The 27,562-nt window shown below is 43.8% G+C and overlaps 2 protein-coding genes across 2 annotated transcripts; one reads left to right on the top strand and one right to left on the bottom strand.

The window, feature by feature from the left end:
* Nucleotides 1-110: 110 nt before the first annotated feature.
* Nucleotides 111-18,216, bottom strand: LOC105021110 (calcium and integrin-binding family member 2). Its single transcript, XM_010888584.4, has 6 exons — nucleotides 17,199-18,216; nucleotides 16,563-16,597; nucleotides 10,348-10,459; nucleotides 8,170-8,317; nucleotides 5,145-5,340; nucleotides 111-1,342 (listed from the first exon to the last, which is right to left on the bottom strand). Exons 1-6 carry the CDS (start codon nucleotides 17,247-17,249, stop codon nucleotides 1,321-1,323), a joined length of 564 nt encoding a protein of 187 aa, XP_010886886.1. The 5' UTR covers nucleotides 17,250-18,216; the 3' UTR covers nucleotides 111-1,320.
* A 4,416-nt stretch (nucleotides 18,217-22,632) lies between these two features.
* On the top strand, nucleotides 22,633-27,538 carry LOC105021109 (isocitrate dehydrogenase [NAD] subunit alpha, mitochondrial). The gene is made up of 11 exons (XM_010888583.3): nucleotides 22,633-22,735; nucleotides 23,067-23,132; nucleotides 23,320-23,403; nucleotides 23,569-23,683; nucleotides 23,922-24,109; nucleotides 25,061-25,194; nucleotides 25,303-25,405; nucleotides 25,536-25,600; nucleotides 25,781-25,865; nucleotides 26,131-26,283; nucleotides 26,931-27,538. The coding sequence occupies exons 1-11, from the start codon at nucleotides 22,709-22,711 to the stop codon at nucleotides 27,012-27,014; spliced, it is 1,104 nt and encodes a 367-aa protein (XP_010886885.1). The 5' UTR covers nucleotides 22,633-22,708; the 3' UTR covers nucleotides 27,015-27,538.
* Nucleotides 27,539-27,562: the final 24 nt, after the last annotated feature.

Here is a 27,562-nt window from a genome sequence, read left to right as displayed (position 1 = left end):
TTGGAAAGACACGCTAGAAGGAACAACAAAAGCTTTCAAAAGATTCATAAAGCATCAAAGCAGCATTGGCAACCGTAGCAAAAATAACCCACTCAACTCAAACCAAAAAGTTGTATAATATTAAATGCTGAAAACTTTATTTCATAAGTGTATGCCGTTATATCAAGAATCAGGAACATGTACTAAAGCGTAACATAAAGGAGGAAGACGACGAGACGAGAGAAAAGAGCCCTTCCGCTAACTGCTGAGCAGTTAGGTAATCGGTGCAGTGGGGGGTAAGCACACGAAAATGCTGTTCACGCACCTTTTTTTTGGAGCGAGCGTTAACGCAGCATTGCTGGAAAATGCGTTGAAAAAACAGGGAGTGGTACTTTACTTGGCGTATACCCACCCAAACCTCTACATCCCAGGTTGTGATTGTCAATGTGCCTCAGTGGTACTTCACACTATACATCCGACTGGATGATCGATTGTTAAAAGCTATTAGCAATTCACATCGCACTCATGCACGCCTCTCGGAGAGATTGCATAGCTCTTAAACTGTTCTGTTCTTGGTACTAAAACTGTGCTTGTCATACTTCACATGTATCCAGCCATCGCAATCCTTTCCTACCGTACATTTCAGACAGAGGAAAGGGTGTAGTTTAATATGGTTCTGCGTTGTTGTCAGCAGGGTTTCTGGATGAACCACAACAAAAAGGACAGTTTCGACGAAAAGTACATAAATCAGCAAAAGTCCTACATCTTCTAGAAAATTCCACATAGGTTGTGTAGTACCTATGCACTACAGGTATCAAAATTAGCCCCCTCGTTGTTGAGCAGTTAATCTTATAGCCCCATTTGAAGACGCCAAGCCTGTTTGTGTTTTCATCTTGAACAACTGATTATAAGAGAAAACAATCATGCATTAAATGACCTTGTCTTCAGAATTAGAAATGTCTCGTGGTCGATTACTTTCTCCCAATAGAACATGGCCTGTGCTTCCTGTGCTTTCGTGAGAAGAAAAAAAATCACACCTGGTCCATAATCCTGCAGTTGTAGCCAAACTCGTTTAGCAGTTCATTTACTGGATTCCATTTTGTACAAATGCCGCATTGATCGAACTCAGGAAAGATAAAGACTTTCTTACTAAAGTCTTGGTAGACAGGCACTGTGCTGCATTGAGATTGAGGTCAGGGGTCATTCTGCTGTGGACAACACCACAGAGACTCTGGCAGCCTTCAGGATTGCCGTCATCAGACAAACCAGGGAGTGACCACATCCTTTTTCCTCCTCTTCCATCTCTGTCCAAGCCTCATCACTGGAGTCGGTTGAAGCGTCTCATATCCGTATGTGGAATGTGCTGTGAAGGTAAAACAACACAAAGGCATTTTGAGTCATGGTAGTTCATTATACTGCTGCGTTTCAAACAGATGCCATGGGACATCATTTGCATTTTGGTCATTTAGCAGATGCTCTTATTCAGAGCAATTTACAGCATTCATCCTACTAGTTAATAAAAGGGCCTCATTCCAACAAAAGAGCAATAGAAAAAGTATTGTTATAATTATTTATTTATTCAATCCCATTGCTACCCAATTTACTATTTAGTTATGGCCCTGCCTCATCGCAACTGCCCCGCAGGTTCGGTGGAGTTGAGGATTGAGACGCGTCCTTCGATGCACAGCTCACCAAGACATTCCCGCTCACTTAAACAGGAAGTAGTGCTCGGCATACCTACTAATCGTGATCAACTACGATTGAGCTTGCAGTTGCTTGACTCACCACGAGGTGTCACTAAAACCCCATGAGACCAGGCAACCCTGTCTGGCAAATAGCCCTGTTCAACTGTCGATACGCCACGACCAGGGTATGAACTTCTGTCTGCAATGATACAGCTGCACTGCAAGGCAGTGACATGATCAACAGAAGATTGGATCTGAACACTGCATAGAAGGTTGCCAGATTAAATCCCAGAGCTGGCAAGGCGAAAAATTGCTTGTTCAGTCCCTGTGCACGGCATTGTTTGAAATCGAAAAGTATGTAGCATCTGCTGATAGGATACAACCTACTCACCATCACTCGGTCCCAGCCTCAGAAGGAGACGTAGGAGAAAGCTTAAAGAGCAACGTTGCCATTTTATCCATCCGTGCTGAACCAAGCCTTCCGTCACCTCTCGTTTCCGTCCTCTCCAGCCCGTGACCTGTTCCCCTGCTCTAGAACGACCTCCCGCTTCGGCTGAGGTTCACGGGTGCCTTGTTCAGGGCCGAATAAGGCGTCTCGGGTGTCTCCTGACGACCGGATTACAGAGCGGAGCTATATCCTGTCTCCCGACATAGTGCCTGGGCCCGTGTCTAAAGCATTTCACTACACAGGCAACAGTGGGTCGTTTCTAAGGCCGACCCGGGGCTGTAGCACTCTTGTCAGCTTACAGCGGAGCGGCGCTCTGCCATTAACAGAGATACTTAAAGTGACATAAAGCCACTGTCCTGCCATTTTACAAGGCTTGGCCGGTGAACAATTACCAATGTCACATTGGACCTTCACATGCAGTCAGAGTATTGGACCGCGGAACAGCTGACGGGAAGATACAACCTTCTACCCTGCCAACGACTTGCCACAGAGTGCACTTCTAAACTGGAGAGGACCGCCCAGGGTCATCCAGATGGGTTCCCAAACGGTGAGGAGATGAAGATGAATCAATAACAATTACATCCGGCAGGGGCCAAAACCGCCAAAAGCTTCAAGGACCGATGATTTATTCTGGAGGTGAGACAGGAAGGACATGGGAACGAAGTGCTGCCCACTGGGTGTTTTTTTTTTTTATACGGCAAAGGCCGAATCAGAGTATTCCAGACCTCAGCAGTGAATCTGAAGGCTCTGAATGGTTGTTAAATGATGGAAGAAAAAAAACAATTGATGAACGGTGCAACGGCCCGGTTAAAATCCAAGTCTACTACGACGGGATGGGAGTGTGGAGGGAGGTCTGGGAGAGTGTGGAGGGAGGGAGGTCTGGGAGTGTGTGGAGGGAGGGAGGTCTGGGAGTGTGTGGAGGGAGGGAGGTCTGGGAGTGTGTGGAGGGAGGGAGGTCTGGCAGTGTGTGGTGGGAGGGAGGTCTGGCAGTGCGGAGGGAGGGAGGTTTGAGAGTGTGTGGTGGGAGGGAGGTCTGGCAGTGTGGAAGGAGGTCTGGGAGTGTGTGGTGGGAGGGAGGTCCTGCAGTGTGGAGGGAGGTCTGGGAGTGTGTGGTGGGAGGGAGGTCTGGCAGTGTGGAGGGAGGTCTGGCAGTGTGGAGGGAGGTCTGGCAGTGTGGAGGGAGGTCTGGCAGTGTGGAGGGAGGTCTGGGAGTGTGTGGTGGGAGGGAGGTCTGGCAGTGTGGAGGGAGGTCTGGGAGTGTGTGGTGGGAGGGAGGTCTGGCAGTGCGGAGGGAGGGAGGTTTGAGAGTGTGTGGTGGGAGGGAGGTCTGGCAGTGTGGAAGGAGGTCTGGGAGTGTGTGGTGGGAGGGAGGTTCTGCAGTGTGGAGGGAGGTCTGGGAGTGTGTGGTGGGAGGGAGGTCTGGCAGTGTGGAGGGAGGTCTGGGAGTGTGTGGTGGGAGGGAGGTCTGGCAGCGTGGAGGGAGGTCTGGCAGTGTGGAGGGAGGTCTGGGATGGCAGTGTGGAGGGAGGTCAGGGATCTGAACGAGAGTATCTGCCGAATTACTCAAGTGAAAATGTTCACAACAGCAGGCCCTCCCGAGAAACCCATAACAGGCTAAGAGAGCGATGTTGTTGTTTATCTTTCGTGTCTGACGGCTGGCTGCAGCTAATGATACCCTGCCCCTGGCCCGACCCCGTTACCACAGCAACACGCTCCATGAAGAAATCCCAGAAAGAGTCCTAGCCAATCTAACGCCGGCACTGCCTGATTGACAGATTTACGTACGATATCCTTGGTCAGCTAAATCAAGCTTTGGGAAATGGAAAGGGAGGGGGTTTTTACTAGCCAGTTTCGTCCGCTTGGTTTGGTCGCCTCAAATGAAGAGTGTTTACAATACTGTTGATGGATTGGTCAGCAGTAAACCTGCTGGGATAGGGCACTATTGGTTCTCTCTTTCTCTGTTTTATTTCATCTCATTCTGAACACAGCGTTATGCAGCAGGATTCACAGGTCCACTGGAACATTCTGCTCTGCTCACATTTCCTTCTTAAGAGCTGGATTCTCAGGCCCTAAAAACCAGGGACCAAGTGTGGTCACCAAAACAGCATTCTATCATTCTAAAAATATAGCCAGAATCAAAGGCTTGGTGTCCCAAAAGGACCAAGAGAAGCTCATCCATGCTTTTATCTCTAGTAGGGTTGACTACTGTAATGGCCTCTTAACTGGACTCCCCAAAAAAAACTGTAAAACAGCTGCAGCTCATTCAGAATGCTGCTGCTAGAATGTTAACCAGGACCAAGAGAATGGAGCACATCACTCCGGTTCTTAAATCTTTGCACTGGCTTCCAGTCAGTTACCGAATAGATTTTAAAGTGGTGCTTTTAGTCAATAAATCTCTGAATGGTGAATAAATCACTGAATTAATATGCCACGAATACATTTCTGATATGCTTGAGGAGCATGAACTGAGCAGGGCTCTTAGACTCAGGTCAGCTAGTAGAACCCAGGAGAAGCAGCGTTTAGCAGTGATGCTGCACACAACTGGAATAAACTACCAGAAGGTCTTAAACGTGCCCCAAATGTATACATTAGGATCTTTTCACGCGCCTATGACTGAGCGCTTAAACGTAACCACACTGTTTAGCATTGCAGCTTTAATAGCTTCCTCATTTAATCTATTACAGAATCTACAAGTTATGTTTTTTATTATGTTTTTTATTTTATTGTTCTTATTCTAATATTTGTTTCTATTCTATTGTATTTTTTATAATTCTCTTTTTATTTGTAAAATATAAATAAACTTGCTTGCTTTGCTAAACGACTCTAATAAACATCAACTCCTCTGTTCTGATTTTAAACCTCGCGTCCGCGGTTCGACAAACTAGACCGCGTTAGCCCTCTGTACCAAGGTGGTGGCATTACCATAACATGCTCAGTCGTCACTTCCTCACCTGGTTGGCCAAACCACCAGGAAGCCACGAACGCGGCACACTTCGATCTAAAAAGTCTTATTTTCCCTGTTCACAATGTACCTTAGAAAATCGGGAGCTTTGGAGATCATGTTCTCAAAGTCGGAGAAGGACAGCTTGCTGTCCCCATCAAGGTCCGCCTCCTCGATGGCTTTGCTGCAGACCAGACGGACCTCTTCTGGAGTCAGTTCTCCTTTAGTCAGCCGATTCAATGTCTTCTCCAAGTCCTCCTTGCACAGGAAATTGTCCCCGTTGAAATCTGACACACAGGAGAGATACACAATTTCAAATCAACACCTTTATTGATGGCGCAGGACAGAACGGGATCGAACCAGTTAGTCGAAGGTCTCTGGTGTGTGGAAGATCAACTTAGGTTTTCAAGCACATACACAATTCTGCTCAAACTGCTTACACACAAAAATTCTCAATAAAGCCTTTGTTATCTTTGCCCAGCCAGCCTGATGGGAAAGGGCCGACTCCCCTACCAGGCCGCCGAGTGATTTATCTGCAGTTACTTACAGAGTGAATTACAGTTAGTTTAGATACACAAGGACACTGACTGTCTTTCACTTTCCCGTCGGTCTGAGCTGACCGAGGATCAAAGCAGTCGGTCCCTCAAGTCCATGCTGTACCATCTGACAATCAGACGTAACCTCTGGTCTCTTGTTATGTTATTAACTCGTACTGAAAACGTCTACCCCCACTACCCACTGATCAGATAGTTACAGCGACGGAACTTGCATTGACAAATACATCCGTTGGTTCCATTCATCACACGCTATACATTTATACCTATGTAGCAGTTCACTCCAGATAAGAATGGGCTCATATTCAGCAGACTGTGACATGTTTAGCATTTCTGTATTATGGCCAGGAAGTTGTCCATTAACCGTCCAGTCATAAACCTCAGATCCTGCGGTCTGTAAATCTTCCAGAAAATCCACACCCCGCGTAGCCTTTTATTTATTTATCTATCGTGTCACGTCATTTTATGCATCTAAATAAGGGTTTTCCACGTATCTACACATGACACTGCACACCTTTAAGGGATTTCATTATTGTAAAATGGAATTACACTGAATAAAAATATAACCACAACATGTAAAGTCTTGGTCCGATGTTTCGTCAGCTTCACTGAAACTTCCCGAGAAGTGCTGCATACGCACAAAAAACTATTTGCTCAAAATGTGTGGACCAATGTGTCCACATCCCTGTTAATGAACATGTCTTCTTTCCCAAGATAATCCATCCAAATGACAGGTGTGTGATTGGACCACATGATCGTTACACAGGTGCACCTTGTTCTGGGGAAAATAAAAGGCCAACAAACACAAAGCCCAGACATTTCAAGTCTTGAATTAGCGTGTAATATGACGAATGCAGGAAGATCCAACATAGTTCCGTCTGGAGAGGCAAAACGCCTCCATAGCCATTTTAGACAGTTAGTCAGAATGTCCAACCGGCCTCACAACCACAACCTACTGGCTTCTTTCGCCACCGTCACCTCATGTCTCAGCCAGATAATGCACAGCCCCCATGTCGCAGGGATCTGTACACAACTCCAGGAAGATGAAAATGTCCCAGTTCTTCCATTGCCTGCATACTCACTGGACATGTCACCCACTGAGCCTGTATGGGATGAGATGCTCCGGACGTCATCCAACATATCAGTGTCCCAATTAGTGTTCCGCACCACAGAGAGCCTGCCTTGGGAAGGCGCTGAAAAATGCTGGAAAGTTCTAGAGGCTGCTGGGAGGGCCAATACTGCCCCTCCGCACATGCCTCTCGTTTGCCCCAATCAAGGCAGCTATGAAGCGAGAGTCGTCAAATAACTGGTTATGCTCTGTTTCAGAATGTGACGACAGGTGAAGCCACAGAGGAAAGGCTAAAGGAGCACCAGGCGCGAGCCAAACTCTCAACACAGACAGACAGAGGAAGAAGAGGTTTTGTTTATGCACCGTTGTTTTTCCTTAATAAAACACATTCAGGCATCGAACTCTTGTTCTGTCTCCATGTCATTTGCTCTGCCCCACCACAATAAAAAAAAAAGCATAAGACTTTGGTGTGTTGATAAGTGGGGGAAAAGTCCTAATGTAAATGCAAGAAAGCCAGAGTCTGAGGTATCAACACGTCAAAATGTAAACATTTGAAAGGCACTGTGTGTCATATACTGTAAAAAATACATGTCATTTTACTGTAATTTACTGTACATTTTACATGTAATTCTCTGTATTTCAGAATGACAGTAACATTCAGTTTTAAATTACACATTAAAACCTTCATTTAATATTTGTGCTGTAAAATAACTGGAAAAGTCTGTTATCAGGAAACACAATAATTATCTGTTTTTCCACAGACTTTGATTCACAGTTTACAAATAAACCCTGTAAAAATACGGAGTATTTCTGTTTTATCATTGATATCCCAGCTTGCTTTGTGGTAGTTCATTTTGTTAATGTGCAGTTTTACAACATATTTTTTTTTTTTAAGTGTATAGTAATTGTAAAAGCCGATTAACATGAGCCAACTGTTGATGCCACCTTGTTCTGGGGGAAAAAAAAGGCCACCAAAAAAACAAAGCCACAGACCTCTCAAGTTTTGAAGTGCCATGTAATATGCTGAAGTTTTTCCCCCAATATTTGTGAATAAACATCATCTTGCTCTGGAAATCCTGTCTCTTTTTCAACAAATAACATAATAACGAGCAAAGGAACTAAATCATAAGAGCTGATTAATAAAAGACAGACCTAAAGAGACAGACCGACCTGAAGACAGACGGACCTAAACAGACAGACGAGACTAAAGAGACAGACCGACCTGAAGACAGACGGACCTAAACAGACAGACGAGACTAAAGAGACAGATGGACATAAAGACAGACCGACCTAAAGAGACAGACCGACCTAAAGAGACAGACCGACCTAAAGAGACAGACCGACCTAAAGAGACAGACCGACCTGAAGACATACAGTCCTAAAGCAAGAGAGAGAGCTAAAGACTAAGTGAACTGAAAGGAGAGACCCCTCAAGGATGTCTGCAGTTAATGATCGAATGGAAGGCACAAGAAATGGTTGTAATGAGTACTTACCATAGATTTTAAAAGCGTATATGGCCTTCAGTTCTCTTGGAGCTGTTTCGCAGAGTGCGGAGAACATATCCACAAAGTCATTGAAGCTGAGGTTGCCTTGTCCGTCCTCAGAGAAGACTTCCACGATGCGGTTCCTGAACGGGTTCTCCTGTAAGAGGCATGAAGACAGGAACAGTCTGAGAGGCGGTATTGGTGCAACCGTGTGGTTTGCTTCTGCTCCACTCGTTTCCCCGACATGCTTTTAAACTAGGGATCTTATGAACACCAACTGTAGCCCACAGAGCATATAACCTGCCAGACCAAGATCTAACGAGATCCGAGATCCAATCAGGACTGTCTTGTAATTTAATGCAGAGTTCTTTGGTCCACTAAACAAGGGGCTTTTTATCTAATATCTACCTGGCCATTAAATGTCACTCACCTGTTTAACGGAACAAACAACCAACAGAACTGCAGATCTGCAGATCAGCACACACAATCATTTAACAGCCCATCCAAGACGTAAAGCTGCTCACACATGCCACAGTCAGGCTCCATCCATTGGCTACAGCAGGGAACACCACAGCCCGTGGCTCCTGACTCCATGCTGTAAATCAGCAGCCTCCTGGAGGCTAGGCTAAGCTAAGCTAATTACCGCAGACATCTGTGCAGGTTAAGCACCGATTTATGACCCGTTTGCCTTTGGCATTTTGTCTCTGCGGGTTGTCAGAGGACCATCAGTCATTGCCGAACGGGGGACCCGGGTTGCTGTCGAGTCGACTCCTCCAAAACCCGGTACCGCACCCATCGACGCCCCACGCCATGAACACTGCCCTGGTAAACCTCTGGTCAAAAGTAGTGCACTAAGTGGGGAATGGGGCGCCATTTGGGAAGTTTACAGATACTCTTCCCCGTCTCTTCCCCAGGGGGAACACTCCTGATGTGATAAGCACGGTTAGACGTTGTTGCAAAGCGTCATGTAAATGGACTGGAACATAATGTACATGTGTTGCATGTAGAGGGCGGTATATAAACTGCTGGACTTGGATGAAAGCTGTTTTAGAAACATTGTGAACTACTGAACCGGTTGTAAAAGAGACCGAACACTTCTAGCAACGGAGTAATAACGCAGGCAAGGTGTCTACTGGAAGCACTGTGAGGTTGTACATCATGAATCGACGTCTGCCACTAATTTTGGACAGACATAGCCTCAGTGCATTATGGGTAACATTTAGGTTGCTTACCGTAACACATTTCCATTAAAACGAGCTGTTGTGTTATCGGTCTGTAAACCAATTAACTGTGTGGTGATGTCATCTGCAGGCCGATACTGTGGCCACTGCTGATTATAAGGTCAATATTGTATTTTCAGACAGGAAAACTCTGGAAATTATATTGATTAAAATCTTGTTATTTTTCATTAACACTTTCTGTTTCAGCTGCTGTGCAATACAATACAAAACACGGAAAAGAATGGACTGCACTGAGCCTTTAAAGGGGAAAAGAAAAAAGCAATGTGATTTGTTGAGCCTGTGAAAAACGTTATGTCACCGCCTGTCTGGAAATTGCTAGACTCGACAATATGATCCACACTGAGGCCATGGTCGCTCTCTCATCTGTTTAAATGACTCGTGCTGTGCGTGGGCTCCAGTGAGGGGCTGTGCACTATGGGCTTGGCTGGAAGGAGAGAGGGAGCGAGGGATGGAGGGAGACCGAAGCTGACTAATCACAAGCGACCCTGAGTCAGCAGAGGAAACAGCGCTATCACATTACAACAGTAATGATCACATGAATCCTCACTGTTACCAAGCAACTATCTACTGCTCCATATCACCTCACTGTTACCAAGCAACTAAGCTCTATAACAGCATTGCGTGACGAGTACAAGAATAAAAGAAGATACTAAAATTGAAACCATCCATCACCGTTGCATGAAAGTCACTAACCACCTTTTAGGGTATTTGAACCAAGATTTTGTGTTTTCATTTCAGGCTGTAAGGAAACAAAATGTGAACATTTTGAAAGAGTCTGTCAAATGTTGACTTTCTACACCTACTGTACATTCCAGTCCAAGTGTACTTGCGCGAACATGAATAAACTTCCTGTGCAGTCATCTAATTTTCAGCAAAATTACATCATGATGAATGACAGGCTGGTTTCCTGGATTTGTCAACTTTTGACATGTGACCTTGGACATACCTTTAGCTCCGGCATAGTGACAATGAGTGTCAATGGAAGCCTGATGTCAGGCTCGTTGGTGTAGTCCATGGGAACTAGATGTGGGGCCAGCTCATGGAATCTCCCATGTAACCTACAACCCAGACAGAAAAAGGAAATAGAAACCTTAATATTATTTAATTAAAGTTAGGTTAACATAATAAATAACAACACACAGACACAATGACGGACCAGACACCCAGGTGACAACACACATCTCTGCTTAGATGTCGGTCCACCACCTCAAGCTTAACCTTGACAAGACTGAGCGGCTCTTCTTTCTTGGGAAGGACAATCCGTTCCAGGACATGTCCATCATTCCGCCTTCCAGAGTGCAAAGAACCTTAGTTCCCCTGCCAGCACCTCTGTTGTCTTTTGTTAACTTGGCTTATTCGGTTTATTATTTATATGGTCTTCTTTCCAGCACTGACTTTAGCTGACAACTAATTCACTGATTAGAATGCACTCATTAATATGATGTGTGATTGTTTCACCTAGCTTTCTCAAAATGTACGCACTAACTCTAAGTCATCATCCTGTGAATATAACAGCCATTGCAGTAATGGAGTTAGGGGAGTTTGATGAAATGTTTACTATATTAGGTTCAAATGGCCACTTCACAAAAGCCTCTGCCTGCATGGATGCCACAGTCATCAATGGCCCATTAGGAGCATTTATCTTCTGTCCTCAGTGCAGCATGTGGCTATGAAGGAGCAGCCAGTCCTATGGTGATAGGACTCTAACAGGGAAGGTATGGTACTGCAAAGATACAGTAATACTTGTCAGAACTATACAATAGAATCATGGCAGTGACGGGCAGAATGGTCCTGTACTACTGTCTCCAGTGTTCCGTCAGCCCAGCAATCCAACAGAACTGTCTCCAGTGTTCCGTCAGCCCAGCAATCCAACAGAACTGTCTCCATTGTTCTGTCAGCCCAGCAATCCAACACAAGTCTCCATTGTTCTGTAAGCCCAGCAATCCAACAGAACTGTCTCCAGTGTTCCGTCAGCCCAGCAATCCAACAGAACAGTCTCCAGTGTTCTGTCAGCCCAGCAATCCAACACAAGTCTCCATTGTTCTGTAAGCCCAGCAATCCAACAGAACTGTCTCCAGTGTTCCGTCAGCCCAGCAATCCAACAGAACTGTCTCCAGTGTTCCGTCAGCCCAGCAATCCAACAGAACAGTCTCCAGTGTTCCGTCAGCCCAGCAATCCAACAGAACTGTCTCCAGTGTTCCGTCAGCCCAGCAATCCAACAGAACTGTCTCCAGTGTTCCGTCAGCCCAGCAATCCAACAGAACTGTCTCCAGTGTTCCGTCAGCCCAGCAATCCAAAAGAACTGTCTCCATTGTTCTGTCAGTACAGGAGCCATGTAGAACGGTCTTTACATTACCCCTGTCAGGTCAGAGAAAAGGTAATGGCTCGCTCCTTTATTTCTCACCTCACCACACAGGAAACAAAGATTAAGACAGCAGTTGAAAGGTTCATTATCACACCCCACAGATTACCCAACAACTGGGTGTTCCGACTGACAAGCGAAATGGAAAGTCTGTGGCATCTGACCAGTAGAAAGAGAGGCTCCATCTAAACTCTCCCTCCAGATTTACTGGATTGGTTGGACCATGCAGAAGAGAACCCCACCAGACAGTTTTATGTATGAACAGCCTCTTGGGACTTTCTCTTACAGTGGGCCCATTACAGAGGTAGATGCACTGCTCTGTCAGTTCACCTAACATCTGTTGCCTTTTGTCTCCTAAGCCAGTGATTTGACTGAGATGTGTAACTTTCAAATGGAATGAGATTTCAGATACATTTTCTCAAGAGCAATTCTTGAAGGAGATACCAAAAATAGTGCTGTAAAACATTACTGTTTTAATTTGCACCATCGGTTTGCTTGCTACTGTAGCTCTGCAAATTCAGCTATTGTGTGTGAACCCTCCCAACATAAAACAAACTGACTGGATTAACCTCACGTTAGCTATGTGCATTGAGTACCTTTCAGACGGTAGACACGAACACTGTCACCTTGCCAGCTAAGGAACACTGCATAAATTGCACTGCAAGCTTGTCTCATTGACTCAAATTCAAACAGCTGCCAATCCTGGTTGATGTCTGTAGCTTACTGGCAAATGTCAGCTAACCGCTTGCTAACATAAAGTGTGACCTGTAATTCAATACAGCGAAAATGAAGGCTGGTGACACAATCAAAAATGTGTTTTATTGTATTGAGTGGTCGAAGTAAAGAAATGTCAAACATATCTTTTGTTTGAACTACTTAATGAAAGTCAGCCACCAACGACAAACTCAGACTGTCAGATTTCCACACATACATTGTACCTGCAGGACGTGCCACTGCTGAGGGCTGGGGGGGGCAGTGGGTCAAACCATTGTGAGGCAAAGGGCGGGGGGGTCTCAAATGTTTTTATCATAGAATCGCGCTATTAAGTGTCTGTAATCAGTACAAGTGCTTTCATTGCATCTTATCAATATTATTGAAATTACATAGATATGTTTACAGTGATATACGTGGGGGGGGGAGGTGCTGTTATTCCCAATGACCTGTAAGAGGTGCGGTTATTCCCAATGACCCTTCTGGACAAGCTTATTGTCACTCGTAAATCTTTCCACCTCCACACACATAAAACACATTTCTAGACCTAATCCACAGCCACCCTCCCACGCAACAAGCACACACTGACAGATCACACCGAGTCCATATGAACACTAAAGCGGAAACAGAAAGACACTTCCAGCACCCGGAAAATGTGTTGAGCAGGACCTGCTGTCACGCAAAGTAAGTAAGCGACCAAAGACAAACATAGAATGAGTCCCAAGTGGCATCCTATTCCCTAAATAGTGCACTACTTCTTGTTGAGCTATGTAGAGTGTATGGTGCCATTAACAGGTAATAGGGTGCCATTTGGGTTGCAATCTGAATGGATAAATAAGTGTTGGAATGCTTCCAGGAGGTCCTGGGAGGTTTGGCAGGCGTGTTTTGTGATACTAATCCATAAGGTGTAAATCTTCATAGCCGACAAAATATAACCTGAAGTACATAGATCATTCAGAATATAGAGATCAGGCCCCTCAAACATATTTTTCCTGCATCCCAAATGGCATACTATTCTCTATGCAGTGTACTACTTTAGACCATAGGCCCATTGTGTATACAGCACTATCTAGGGTATTCTCTGGGAAACAGACAGACATCCAGTCATTAGATTTATTGTTTTTTAGCCATTGGTTGAGAGTTGTCGCTGGGGTGACGGCTTCGCTCAAATATCAGAAACCTCTCAGGCAAAAATTGTTCACTGCTGATGCAGGAGGCCTCTACCTGCTCCATGAGTCCCACAGTCAAACGAATCAAGGCTAGTGATGACTAAACCCTTCACAGCTGACTGCTACTCCAGGAGTGAGAGAGAAACAGAGAGAAGAGTGAGAGAGAGAGACAGAGAGAGGAGTGAGAGAAAGAGAGAATAGTGATAGGGACAGAGAGAGACAGAGAGAGAGACAAAGAGAGAGAGACAGAGAGAGAGACAGAGAGAGGGACAGAGAGAGAGAGAGAGAGAGAGAGAGAGAGAAAGAGAGGCAGAGAGAGAGAGAGAGAGAGAGAGAGAGAGAGAGGCAGAGAGAGAGGCAGAGAGCGAGAGAGAGGCAGAGAGAGAGGCAGAGCTCTTTCAGTAGAAACTGTCCTCAAATAAAGCATGAAAATGCAACAACAAAAATATAGCTTAGAGTGCCTTGGCAGTAACCAAATGGATGCTAGGTCAGATGAGCAAGGTGAAAGAATCCATTGTTCAGTCCCTGAGAAAGGCAGTTAACCCCCACCGCCTCATTCAAATTTGGAGGGCTTGGGTCAAATCTCTGCTCTACTGTAGCAAGGACTTTGGAAATGCTTCGTACAGGCACCAACCTGGATCATGTTTGTCATCATGTCGAAGTTAGTGTGTACTGTACATTCTGTCCTGGAATAGCAGAAATGGGTCCAGGCCCGAGACAAGGAAGAAGCATCAGACACAGATATGGGATCCAGAGAAAGGAGACGGATATGGGGTTTAGTTGGAGTCTGAGTGATTTCTTTCAAACCAGAGAACTCCTGCGAGGGCCATGGCTGAAAGGGATTGGTTGGTTATACTCAGGTCTGCCTCCCTTTAATGTACCCAGGATGTGGGCCGACTGCGATGCAATTAGTAATCCAACACGGAAATTAAACCAAGTGATCAGACCAAGTATATCCAGGGCTTTATATAAGAGGGACTATTCAGCATGCATGGGATGCCATAGGACTGTCACTAGGTTACTGTTGCTGGGATACTCTACTATACAGTTAGTTGGATTACAGCTGTAGCAGGAAGTGTTCAATGTCATTCGACTCGGAAATTGGACCCAGAATCAAAGTGGAATCAAAGTGGTCTGTTCGAAAGCTGTTACGAGACACACAGAGGAAAGTGAACTGACCGTTGGGTAATCCAGCACTTATATGGTGACTGCAAAACACTGATGTTCAGTACATTGAAGCGCTGTGAACCGGCGGGCAGAGCAAATACGAGTGATGTTGGACAGTTAGAATTAGAGGACTGAGGGGGGTTTGATGGAGGCAGGTTTTATTAGTGCAACTCTGTTATGGGATGTATCGGTCCATTCAGCACCTCTGTAATGCCATGTCCAGTATCTGTACAATAAACTGATTAGCCTCTGTACCATGTTTGTATTAACTTGCTAACTTGCTTTTTTATTCAGTCTGATGTAATATAGTATTGACTACATATTTTATTTTACAAATAATATTTAGTTAAAAGTGTGACTGAACATATTTTTAAGATAGACATGATAATGTTCTTACAGTAGGTTACCATGGGGATTTCGATGGAATTTTGCATTGCCTGCAAAAAGTTTGTGTCAGAATTGATATGACAACAATTATACATGTATTGGTTATTGAACTACAGTAAATGAAGTGAATTAGACCTGGTTTGACCACGCTTATTTATTTTTTTAGGTCAAATTGTTAAAAAATGTATCTATATATTTACTTTCCCCAAATATAAACACCTAGCTGTCATATTATACCCAGTTTGACATCTTCCTATGAACTTCAAATGATGGTTGTTACAGAGACGTTAAGATGGCAATGCCTCTGTGGAGGGCATCCAAAGCTATGTTGCCATTAAATACGCAATATTCGACGTAACAATCAACGCCTACAGCAATGCGAGATGTAATAGTCCGATTAGCAAGGGCAGACTATTGAAATACGATGGCAAACGAGTCTGCAACTATCAGCAATGTCCTCTATTGCACCACGCTGGGGTCGCATTGAAGGGATCAGAAGGCACTACACTACGCACGTTAGGAACCCGGGTAAATCATTTTAATGTTGCCAACGCGCCTTTGCCACTCGAAAGAACTACTGAAGACGCCCCGAGTCTGACCTACATTTCAAGAAAATGAACTGCTACAGGTTTTTAATTGTTAGCGGGGAGCGATGTCCTAACATAAGTCAATCGGAAAGTGCACTGGCAATACTTCAGGACTGTAATTGCTTTAGAATACTTAGGCCAGCGAAAAGAGAGAATAAGGGAGAATGGGCTGGGGGGGGGGGGGGCTGTCTTTGGAGAGGCTCCAAGTTACACAGGCAAGGCCGTGGGGGAGGGGGGGCAAAGCAGTTTGTGGGAGTTAGCACTTAGCACAAAGGTATTAGGCAGAAAGAATCAAAATGGACACAGTTGTCTATCTTTGTATATCCCCTCTTCGGAAGGGATATCCTGGTTCCAGATCTGTTTGCGAATATCGACACGAGAGCACGTACAGTTATGGGGGCCAGTAAGCTACAGAGATTGCTCATGGTCAGTGGTGCAGTATAGAGATTGGGATGGCACTTCAGAAGAATACCTGAAGATACTTGTGATTTTATATCCTCAGATCACAGACAGCTGTTAAAATGGCAACCACAATGAATAATGTAGAATAGGATTGGGACACACTTATAAAGACAGCCGGCTAGGACATATTTCCATTGAAAAAGTGTGTTAACTTAAAAAAATGTAAATGATTTTAGCTCTATACATCGAATCGCTTCCCAGACAACCGTGACAGTGAATTGCCGTTTGAACCAGCGTGTCACATCTCTCAATGAGCTGATCCGAAGCAGCAACTCTGGGATAACAACACAACAAACGGTCAACATAAATACATTACCGTAGGATTTCTTTGCGCGTGAAAAAAGTGCAGTCCTGTGAAGAGAAAAAAAAGGAACGTTAAAATCCATTCTGAATTAAATGACTGAAGGTATGAGTGCTGTATCCTCCATTGGGAACCAACCATCTGAGCCTCGATAGTCCCCTACGCTCAATTTGGTTTAGAACAAATCAAGCCTTGCGCACATTTTAGATGAGAAATGATCACACCATTCGCATGTGCGCACACATTCCTTTGTCTTTGAACGTTCTGGTCCATCCAACGCAAACACGTATGCCCTATCTGCTTTAATTTACAGTACATGTATTTGTGGAAAAGATTGCATTTAGGTCCTGTTACATTCAACCTGTCCATTTTTGTAATTTCTCATTGTATGACCCTACATACCTGGGATTTATCAAGCGTCCTGAAAATAAATAGTTTACTTAAGATTCACATAGATTAGATAACAGGTTGTTTATTTTTTAGGGCTATACCTGGAATTCATCATGCACATTTTTTTGGGTTATTGATGAAATGTTAAGAAAAACAATTAGGCCTATCATAATATTGAAAATAAATGTTGTTAATGAATGTGACACATCGAAATAAATAGTTTAAACTAGATTTAGAAATAATTGTTTTCACATATCTTACCTGATATGCCTCGAACTGTTCATCAGTAAATATCGTTTGCTTATTACCCATCCTACTCGAGTATTTCTCCCATCACACAGAGACATTACATTGGAAGTTCGTGACGTTATTTCAGTTTCAGTCATTTAGGACATCACTGCCTTCTCATGCTCAAACATTTGTTTCACAGAACGCTACGACGTGGTTTCAGGCGAACAAAAACGTGTTGTTTTTCGTTGATTGTAAATGTTAAATCGCGAACAAAGTGGACCTCATTTCCAAACAGTGGATTTTTCTTTGAACCGCGTGATGAAAAATAAAAGTAGATTCCTTTCTCCGCATCCTTGGGGTAGCTGCCGGGCGGCGGCGGGTACCACTGACTCGGTTCTCGAGTGTCTCATCACTTAGTTCGGACGTTGCAGCGGATACAGTAGCCTGCTATGATGCAAAACAAAGAGCCAGCAGGCGGCGGTATTTAGCTGCAGGAAAGCGTCTGGGTCGGTTCTAACCTATGAGATTATAGGGTCCTAATTGTATCCCAGGCTCACATTGTGCTCCTGATTCGATTTTGTTCTTCGAACTGTAATAAGCAGTTATACCATTTGAGGATGCCACGGGCCTGAGATGATTCAACTCGCTGGGTGGAGATAGTCTTCATTCTGACATTTTTTAAAGTACTTCCAAAATGTCCGTGTTCAATTGTCGGTGGTACTAAAGACACAGACAGAGCACTGCGGTGAAGCTGGTTTTAGATTGGACATTCGACAGACATTCGGCTCTTCAAATCTCAATAGCTCTTTAATGAAGTATTTATGTAATCTAATGTTGGTCACAGTGTGATTACAAAAGTGTATACGACGTTGCACAGCCGTTGTATTTACCCATAATTTAACCGAGCATAAAGTTAACGAGCCACGGAGAACTAACCGCTGTGTATCAGAGCACAAACCGAAAAGGAAGCGATCTCCGGCTGGTGCTGGTTGTGGGAGCGTTCAAAGTGTGTACAAATGCAGCCATCTTCTTCAAACTTCTAGTTTCAATAGCAATTACAAAAAGTATACAATAACTATAAAAAGTACATATTCTTGATCAGGTGCGAGGAACAATGCACACCCTTTATTTAAATAGCTCCAACAGTAGAAATGACATGATTATAAAAAGTACATATTCTTGATCAGGGGGTCAGTAATATTGGATTACATGAATACTTCGTTAAAGAGCTATTGAGATTTGAAGAGCCGAATGTCTGTCGAATGTCCAACCTAAACTAACTTCACCGCAGTAGAAAGAGCTCACTATTTGTGTGCTACTCTGCAACCTAGCCCGCAATTACCCATGTGCGGCTTCATAACGCCGCCACACCCACCGGCAGTATTTTCTCTGCATGGAGACGAATCTGAGGGACCTCCAACGCGTAAGAGAATAAGCTAACCGTTCTGATTGGTCTGAAAAACCGATGGTCCCCCAAATCGCGCGATTTGGCCAGAACCAGAACACGCGTTAAGCAACATGTATAAAATAAGTAATTGGTTACGCTGATGAGAGGATGATCCAATCGCTGATTACCTTGCTTAACACCCCCACGCGATAGCAGGAATCTCAAGCTAAATGCAACGAATGATAGTGCAAATACGGAGTGCAGCTTCACATTACAGTTTAACATCAGACAATATTAGCTGCATTAATTGTCTTATAGCTACTTTCGTTTCTGACGACAGAGGCAGGCCAGCCTGGGGCACCTGACCTACACCCAAAGGCAGTAGCCTGGGGCACCTGACCTACACCCAAAGGCAGTAGCCTGGGGCACCTGACCTACACCCAAAGGCAGTAGCCTGGAGCATCTGACCTACACCCAAAGGCAGTAGCCTGGAGCGTCTGACCTACACCCAAAGGTTGCTAGATCAAATCCCCAAGATATCAAAGGGATCAAATCTGTAATATGTCATAAACTTAATTGCTCCCAGATGATTACCATTAAAGGCAAATCTCTTGTTAGTCATACTTTGTAAATTGGGCTTCTACATGCTGTGCCTAGTACCACAACCTAGGAGGTATTCATGCTGACAAACAAAACATTAGTTGCAAAATATTTGATCAGAGAGTATTTCTATTACACTAACCTAGTTGTTTTTTAATAGATGAAACAGATATACCTGACTTTGTCCAGTATGTTTGACTAAACGTTTTTTAACTGAAACGTTTTATTTTGGCGAAATGAATTCACCCTGGTCTGGCAGAAGACATACAGGTCTATGGATCTGACAGAATTCAACAGGTTTGCTATGCTCAGACAGCACATGGCTTAGCCTTGCTATTTATGTGTTATTATTTTTATTACTTTTAAATGTTTAGTTATTTAGTAGGTTCAAGCACACAGTAGCATTTTATTGGTAAAAGATTGGTGGGGCACAAACTATTTCAAAATATTGGATACATACCAGTAAAGCAACAAACCTCCCTCTTTATTGAACACATCAACAAACGTTGTGGCTCCACAAAACACTTTTAACGACAAAGCGGCTTGCTTCTACCAGGTATTGTAGTACACATACTGGAGAGAGAGAGAGACCTTCTTGTGTAATTTCTCTCCTCTCTCACACACATGTAAAATTACCACTGTCACAGTTACAAACCTAAATTAGGAATGCAACCAAGCTCAGAACCAATGTGCCTACAGGGCCATACGTGAACAGCAATGAGCTCAACACCACTGAAGGCCACAACGAAGCAGAAAGACAACTTTTTAGGGATACAGATCCATTCTATGGATATTCTACAACCTTAATAGATAAGCATGGACACACTGACACTCGTCCCCATCTATATCAATTGATCCAGCACAAAAATATGACTGTATGCACTGTCAACTTGGGCTGCGACATTTACCCTTCCAAGTTAGCCCAATTTCACAGCATTGTGCGGATGACTCCCACTGCTCTCATGTTTTGCAATCCTCTCAGAATTTTTTTTCAAATCTTTGTAACCCGTCCTCGACCAGGTACCATCTCCACCAAATAGCAGACATGGAAAACAGAAGAGTGCCTTCTTTTGTACACTAACCGTTAGCCACTTTCTCTTCAAAAACCACCACATTAAACCCATGGTTACTTTTACAAGCAGTTTGATGACAGTGATGACAATATCCTGTGGCTGATGGGCACAAAGTCGCTTTACTTCAAGTTTCTCCTCCAAATTAAGGGTTTTAAACCGGTGCTTGAGTTTGAAATCCACTTTATTCATTTTCTCAAGTTATCTGGCATTTGTGAAGCTAACAAGCTAGCTAAGACAATCTACCATCCTCGCTCTTCTTGCCGACTAATGTTGGCACCAGACAGACAGACAGCCAATCAGGTCTGAAATACGAAATTACGCTGTAGTGGGGCGACCGGCTGTCAGCCCCACTTGGCATCAAGTTTGTGTCGTCTACATTGATCACACTAACATTCTGAGCATTCGTATTAATATTTTCACATGTACAATGTACATTGCATTGTGAGAGAGGGGCTAGCCCCACATTCACGCTTAACCTATGGCCTACTACTGCAAACTTGAATTGGCAGAATGCAGTCTGAAGCAGCAAAGCAGAGACCAATGAACATGAAATAAAATCCTAACACAAATGATTTGCAATTTAGGAAGATTCTATATTCATAGATAATAAATTATAGGAAATAATCTTCGGGAAATAAAAATAAAATGTTTGTTGCAGTTCTTTCTGTTGACAACAGGCGGGTCTGTGCCACACCTGCCCCTAATGACCAGTCGCCCCTGCAAGCACATAATGACTGTCTTGCTGGGTTAGAGTCAGGAATCTAATCTAGAAAACTTGTGGTGTCTCATTATGTAGTCTGGGAGTATATGGCCAGTGCCACTGAAACATCTCACAGTATAATTCAGTGGTCGATCCCTCCTGATAACCTAGAACCATGCTATCCTTCCTAAACACTCAAAAAGTCTGAAGTCCCACCCAGTTAACTATATTGAAATGGCTGAAGCCCTCAATGGTGCTATATTTGCTAAAAAAAAAATCCATCCAAGATGAGTAATATGTTTATTCATCAGTATTAGTCTGCCATGCATAATTTTAGGCTTATTTGTTGGAGATGAAAAGTGGCAAGAAACATCAGAAGATAGTCTGTATGAAGGTGCTATATTTCATAGGTCCACAGTAAACATTAAGTCGGTATTTTCTGAATCAGGGGCATTTCGAATGTTGATGGAGTTATCATGAATCGATTAAATTCTATTTCTTATTCTAAATATCAGAGAAGCATGACTGGCGGTGTAATGAGAAAGGAGTAGATCGAAAATCGGAATTCGAGAACGTGTGAGATGATGTCGATTATGCCGTTGTAATTTTTTTCACAAGCTGTAATAGTGTCTTAAACTCAACCCGTAGTGAAGGCATAATGTTGGTATGTATCGAAATTCAACAATATCCCAATCTGGCAAATCACGAAATTAGTCGCTCAGCGTGGAGCTTTCCGCATGTGACGACACGATCGGCTTCCAGTGTCATCAGTATTCTGACAGCAGCACTAGCGAATATGTCACATCATATGGTAATGAGAAAACCTTCAAAATAAAAGCGTCTATTTCAATATACTGCGATGTGTGTAACTCGTTCTAAAGATAGTCAATTGTAACCAAAGGCAGTTTTGGTTGTTTCCTTTAGTTCCATTTTTTTTCCAAGCAAATGCAAACAGCAATTAATGGAAGAAATATATATATATATATATTTTTTTTTATGAACAATATTAAAACTTTACATGTACAGACCGGTTAATTAAATAGATTGCCTTAATACCAAAAAACTTGAGTTTTTCCAGTGGAACATTAAAAAAATACTCCAAAATAGTCCATATAAAGTGTAATTTCTAGGGGCAATATAGATTATATATCTAGTAACGCTTTCTAACTCACTCACTTCATTGGCTGCAATTCTATACACTACACCCAAAAGTGGCCTATGCATATTGGCTATTAAAAAAACTAGACTATGTGAAGTGGAACATGGCATTCGACAAGTGCTCAGCAGAGTGTGTCAAATTTTGTTATGAGGCAATTTGCATTGGTCGGGTGACATGCAATGTATTGCATTGGTGCCAGTGAAGTAGGTGGTTAAGAAAGTGCTGCTAGCTGTAAGGCAATGTAGTTAATAAACTGCTTTGTACATTGTATATTTAATGCATGTTTATATATTAATATATATATATATGTATATATAAACATGTACAGTATATATATATATATATATTGTTTTTGAGTTAAAAAGAACAATATTGCATGTATACAGATAGGCCTATATTAGTATCTAATAATTATTCTTTGCATTTGCTTAAGCATAAACATAAAACTTGTCATTGACTACAATTCACTTTCTTTAAAATGAATTAAACACGTTGCCATGGATTTCAATGATGGCTTTTATTTCTGAAAAAATGGCTCAGTGTTGCCAGCGTAATTTCCTGCTACTAGCAGAACGGCAGTAGTAGTTGAGCAGAACTGTATGGGACCAATTTTACACGGGTATGGCTAGCAACGCGTGGAGGTCAATGGTAAGATAACTCCGTTTGTCAGCTTAAAAATAATCGAATGTAACTTGACATTTATTGACAGTATGTGTTTCTAGTCTAGGCGCGTGGCTGGGATTACTTTGGTGGTTGAATAATGTACTTTCCAGGGTTTTCGTATGAGGCCTTTAGTGCGTGTGTCCTTGTCATGCTATGGCAAACCAAGCATCTCCTAATGTTTGTGGGAAAAATTACGCCTAATGTTCGTAAAAATTTAGAGTTTGTCAACATGAGAGACGTCTTGTGTGGATGTTGTGTTTAATCTGCGCGATTGTCCTTTCGTGACAATAACCTTTCCCTCGTCTTCCTGCTTCAGCTCACTCACGTCCTAGGGGCGGTGAAGAAACCGGCGCTATGTTCAAGATCTGCTTTCACAAGGGGGGTAGGTCTGGACTTGGAACTATACTACTGTACAAGTCTACGCTTGTCTTTTGTTAAAGTTGTCGCTCTTTCAAGGTGTTATCGGCCTAATTCCTGATCCACAGTTTAGTTTTTATTGGAAGGCAAGCATGGCACAGTGTAATCCCTCAAACAGATTCCAACTCTGTTCATGCACCTTGCTTTTGTAGTTAAAGACTGTTACATTAATTCCTGGGGATGGAATCGGTCCAGAAATCTCTGTGGCAGTCATGAAGATCTTTGAGGCTGCTAAGGTAAGTTTGGATAGCTATTTCTTCCCTGTAACCCTCACAGACACACATTGCAACCCATGGACTTGACCGAAAAATCAAATTCAATGGTTTCACACAGTTTTCTACGCGTCACCTATTCAAAGCACCATGTCCCACTGTTCTCCCCTCCTTGAAACCCTCCTTTAGACTCCAATCCAGTGGGAAGAGAGAAATGTGACTGCAATCCAAGGTCCAGGAGGAAAGTGGATCATCCCTCCTGACTGTAAAGAGTCAATGGACAGGACACTGATTGGGTTAAAAGGTAGGCAGTCGCATCAGTCAACTCTATTCACAATGTATAGAGACAGAACACACATGTAGAAGCGTATCCCTGTTGTGAAATCCACAGACTAAGGCCAAATGATTTCATTTCAATTGACGTTGGCGAGGTAGTTGTTTCATGCTGATTTTCCGTACCGCGGTTAGCGGAGAGAGCGCCGGTCGAGCCGCTCTGAGTGCTTGACAGCACTCGGATGTTAACCGCACTCCCTGCCACCCAGGCCCCCTGAAGACGCCCATCGCGGCCGGCCACCCCTCCATGAACCTGCTCCTGAGGAAGACCTTTGACCTGTATGCCAACGTGCGTCCCTGCGTGTCCATCGAGGGCTACAAGACCCCCTACACCGACGTGGACCTGGTCACCATCCGGGAGAACACTGAGGGGGAGTACAGCGGCATCGAGCACATAGTAAGTAGCGAAGCTACATGTTAAGGCCAGACTCACGTTGAGTAACTACACAGTAACTACACAGTAGCTACACAGTCGTGTACTTTTTAAAATGTGAGTCCTTGAAGTATTTGTGCACTAAACACAAACATTTCATTTGAAACTAATAAATAGAAATGTGAATCGTCTGTTTTGTTACACTGTACCAACAGCACATGTAAAGCAGTGTTTGCTAACTAGGACTGATGGAGAAGATACCAAGCACCGTTTTTGTGTTCAGGACCTTGAACAGGGGAAAGCCGTTGTTTTCCAGTTAAATGTTTTGCTGCTTTGTGCTCTACTGAGCTGTTTCCTGAAGAAAACACCACAATTAGCAATCTTAAAAAGTGGTCTAGATTTTGCTGCATGGGCCCTTCCTCTTCATCATCTGTTGATAAAGAGCTGGAGGAAGTCAACTGACACACTGACTGTATGCTCCTATTAGGGATGATGTGTGACCGAATCAACGTTTCGGCGTTCTTTACACTCAGCATTTTCTTGCCTTCTTCAGGGTGTGTTCTTATCTGTTCAGTCTGAATTGAAAAGGCTACACAGGTGTTTGGCAGCTTGGTCGTAGGTAAGCCAGTGGGACCGTTAGTGACACACACTAACTTAACAAACATCAGTCTCTAACCACCGTTCCGTAGCCTATTGAATTGCCCCGATGTGTGTTGATCAACTCTGTTTCCTCTCCTTTGTTCCAAGGTGTTGTGACTCCACACTGTGTCTTTTCCTTCACAGTTTCAGTCCTGTTGTAGTGAACTTGACCAGCGTCTGAGATTGCACTCCCCTCCCTGTGTTTCTACTACAAATGCCTTTCTGGTTTCATGTTTCTTTTCACAGTCATTGATTTTTTTTTGTCGACGTTCCTCGTCAAAACATTACAAAAAATCGTTCGGTTTAGGGATCTTAGAATGTGTTGTTCTGTTTTAGATTGTTGATGGCGTAGTTCAGAGCATAAAGCTGATCACAGAAGACGCCAGCCGACGCATCGCTGAATATGCCTTTGAGTACGCCAGAAATAACCAAAGAAGCAGTGTCACGGCCGTCCACAAAGCCAACATCATGTACGTTTCTGCATTTTAACCGCGCAGTGGCGTAAAATTGCACTAGACCCTCTAATAAAGTCAACTGTGTTCTGAATGTAATGACCTCTGTCTCCCCCTTGTGGCTAGGCGTATGTCTGATGGCCTGTTTCTGAGGAAGTGCAGAGAGGTGGCTGAGAACTTCAAGGACATTAAGTTCACTGAGATGTACCTGGACACCGTTTGTCTCAACGTGTGTACACTCCTCCGCGTGCATGACCACGATCCCACGCCTGATATAAACCTGTCTTTGTACATTTTGTGCGTGCGGAGGACAATGGTGTGGCTTGACCTTGATGAGGTTCTCGTGTTGAATGTTTCAGATGGTACAGGATCCCACCCAGTTTGACGTGCTGGTGATGCCTAATCTGTACGGAGACATTCTCAGGTCTGTGGAAATTCAGTCTATTTCAATTGAACCATGAAGAGCTTGGTGGTGTACAGATCCTCTGGTGGCCTATTCCACTCTGTAATTTGTGTGTTTATGTGACTCTGTTTATCACTGACGACTACGCCTCTACATAATGTAGCGTGTGTTAAAGTACAGTGCTGCGTTTGTGTGTTGCAGTGATCTGTGTGCTGGACTCATTGGAGGTCTGGGAGTAACTCCAAGTGGAAATATTGGAGCCAATGGAGTCGCCATTTTTGAATCGGTTCGTCTTGCTATTTCCAGGGCTGTTCACATCTGATTACCCGTAGCTGGTGTCTCTGTTTGATAGAACAGAAGGCTTCGACTTTTCACATTAATTATTTAGTCCACTCCAGCAACAATTTCAGTTATATTCTTTCAACAGTGCAATAAACACTTTTGGACATTACATTCCTACCTCTAATCCTTCAGACAAAACAAAACCCCATATGCCCTCATTTTAATGAAGGTACCTTGAAGGTACTGATGTTGTTGCCTGTGTCTTCCAGGTCCACGGGACTGCCCCGGACATAGCTGGTCTGGACCTGGCCAACCCCACCGCTCTGCTGCTCAGCGCTGTCATGATGCTCCGTCACATGGGCATGCACGACTACGGCAAGAAGATCGAGACGGCCTGCTTCGACACCATCAGAGACAAGAAGGTAGCCATCACATACCTCGCCAGACACCGCACCACGCCCTACCTCGCCAGACACCGCACCACGCCCTACCTCGCCAGACACCGCACCACGCCCTACCTCGCCAGACACCGCACCACGTCCTACCTCGCCAGACACCGCACCACGCCCTACCTCGCCAGACAACGCACCACGCCATACCTCGCCAGACACTATCGGGAGGGTCTGACAACTATCACTATACTGTTGGGTCTGACATCTAATTATGTTGCCTGCCTGGAATCAACCTCTTAAATTATTTAGCCCGTCTGTGATTAAAAAAGTTTTTGAACCTTTTGACAATGTCTCGCCGCTTGGCGGGCAATATTGGAAAGTAAGTATTGCCCATGGTGCTTCCGATCCTCTCTACATCACCCGTGGGGCTTGACCACTGCGTGTCTGCTAGCGGTACAAACACGTAGATGAATGAGTATTCAATGATTCATGGTAGTTCAGCTGTAATCAGGAATGGTCTAGGCATGGGGCTTTTCAAAACGCTGCAGTTTTATCTTGTTTGAAAGTTTGAGATGATGTTAATAAAAAAAATACAGTAAAACGACCAAGTAAATACCCTGGCCGGAGCCGGAGCGGTCCATAAACCAAGTCGTTGATCAATTGTTCTTCTCTCCCAGGTGCTGACTGGTGACCTTGGTGGGAAGTCCAAGTGTTCAGAGTTTACAGAGGAAATCTGCCGCCGAGTAAAGGACCTGGACTGAAACTACTGCTGTTTTACTGCGGGGACGACATTTCACCTACGCTTTTGAAATAACTCTAGATGACTGGGCGTATTCCAGTCACCCTTCAGCTGCACATTTGTATAGATGACTATATCATATTTATGTAGGTTGCTGCGAAGAGACATTTCTCGACGTGGTCTAGAAATGTAAATCTGTGCAGGTTGACTGCAATAAAGACGTCCTGGAACGCGCCCTGTCATGGAAATGTATTCACTCTTACAGTATATGTATGCACACTTGTGACATTTCCTTTAAGGAAATTGAATAATTTCAAGGTGTCTGCAAAATTCCCCACAAGCACATTCATCTACTACGTATCACTGTCATCTGGCAGTTGTTCTGATATTTGCGTTTAACTGTTAATGTTATTTCCTAAAGGCTAAAATGTGTTTTGTTTATTATTTATATCAGTTTCTTGTGCATGAACAGATTGTATCTCATTTTGCCACTCATTTCAGTCTCGAGTTCCATTCATAAAAAAAATATATTTGATGACAATTTCATCGCTGTCTCGTTTTTGTGACCTC

This window comes from Esox lucius, chromosome 2, assembly GCF_011004845.1.
Source record: "Esox lucius isolate fEsoLuc1 chromosome 2, fEsoLuc1.pri, whole genome shotgun sequence".
Lineage (NCBI taxonomy): Eukaryota > Metazoa > Chordata > Actinopteri > Esociformes > Esocidae > Esox > Esox lucius.
The sequence above is the reverse complement of the archived record's forward strand: the minus strand, read 5'-3'. Positions and strand labels throughout refer to the sequence as shown.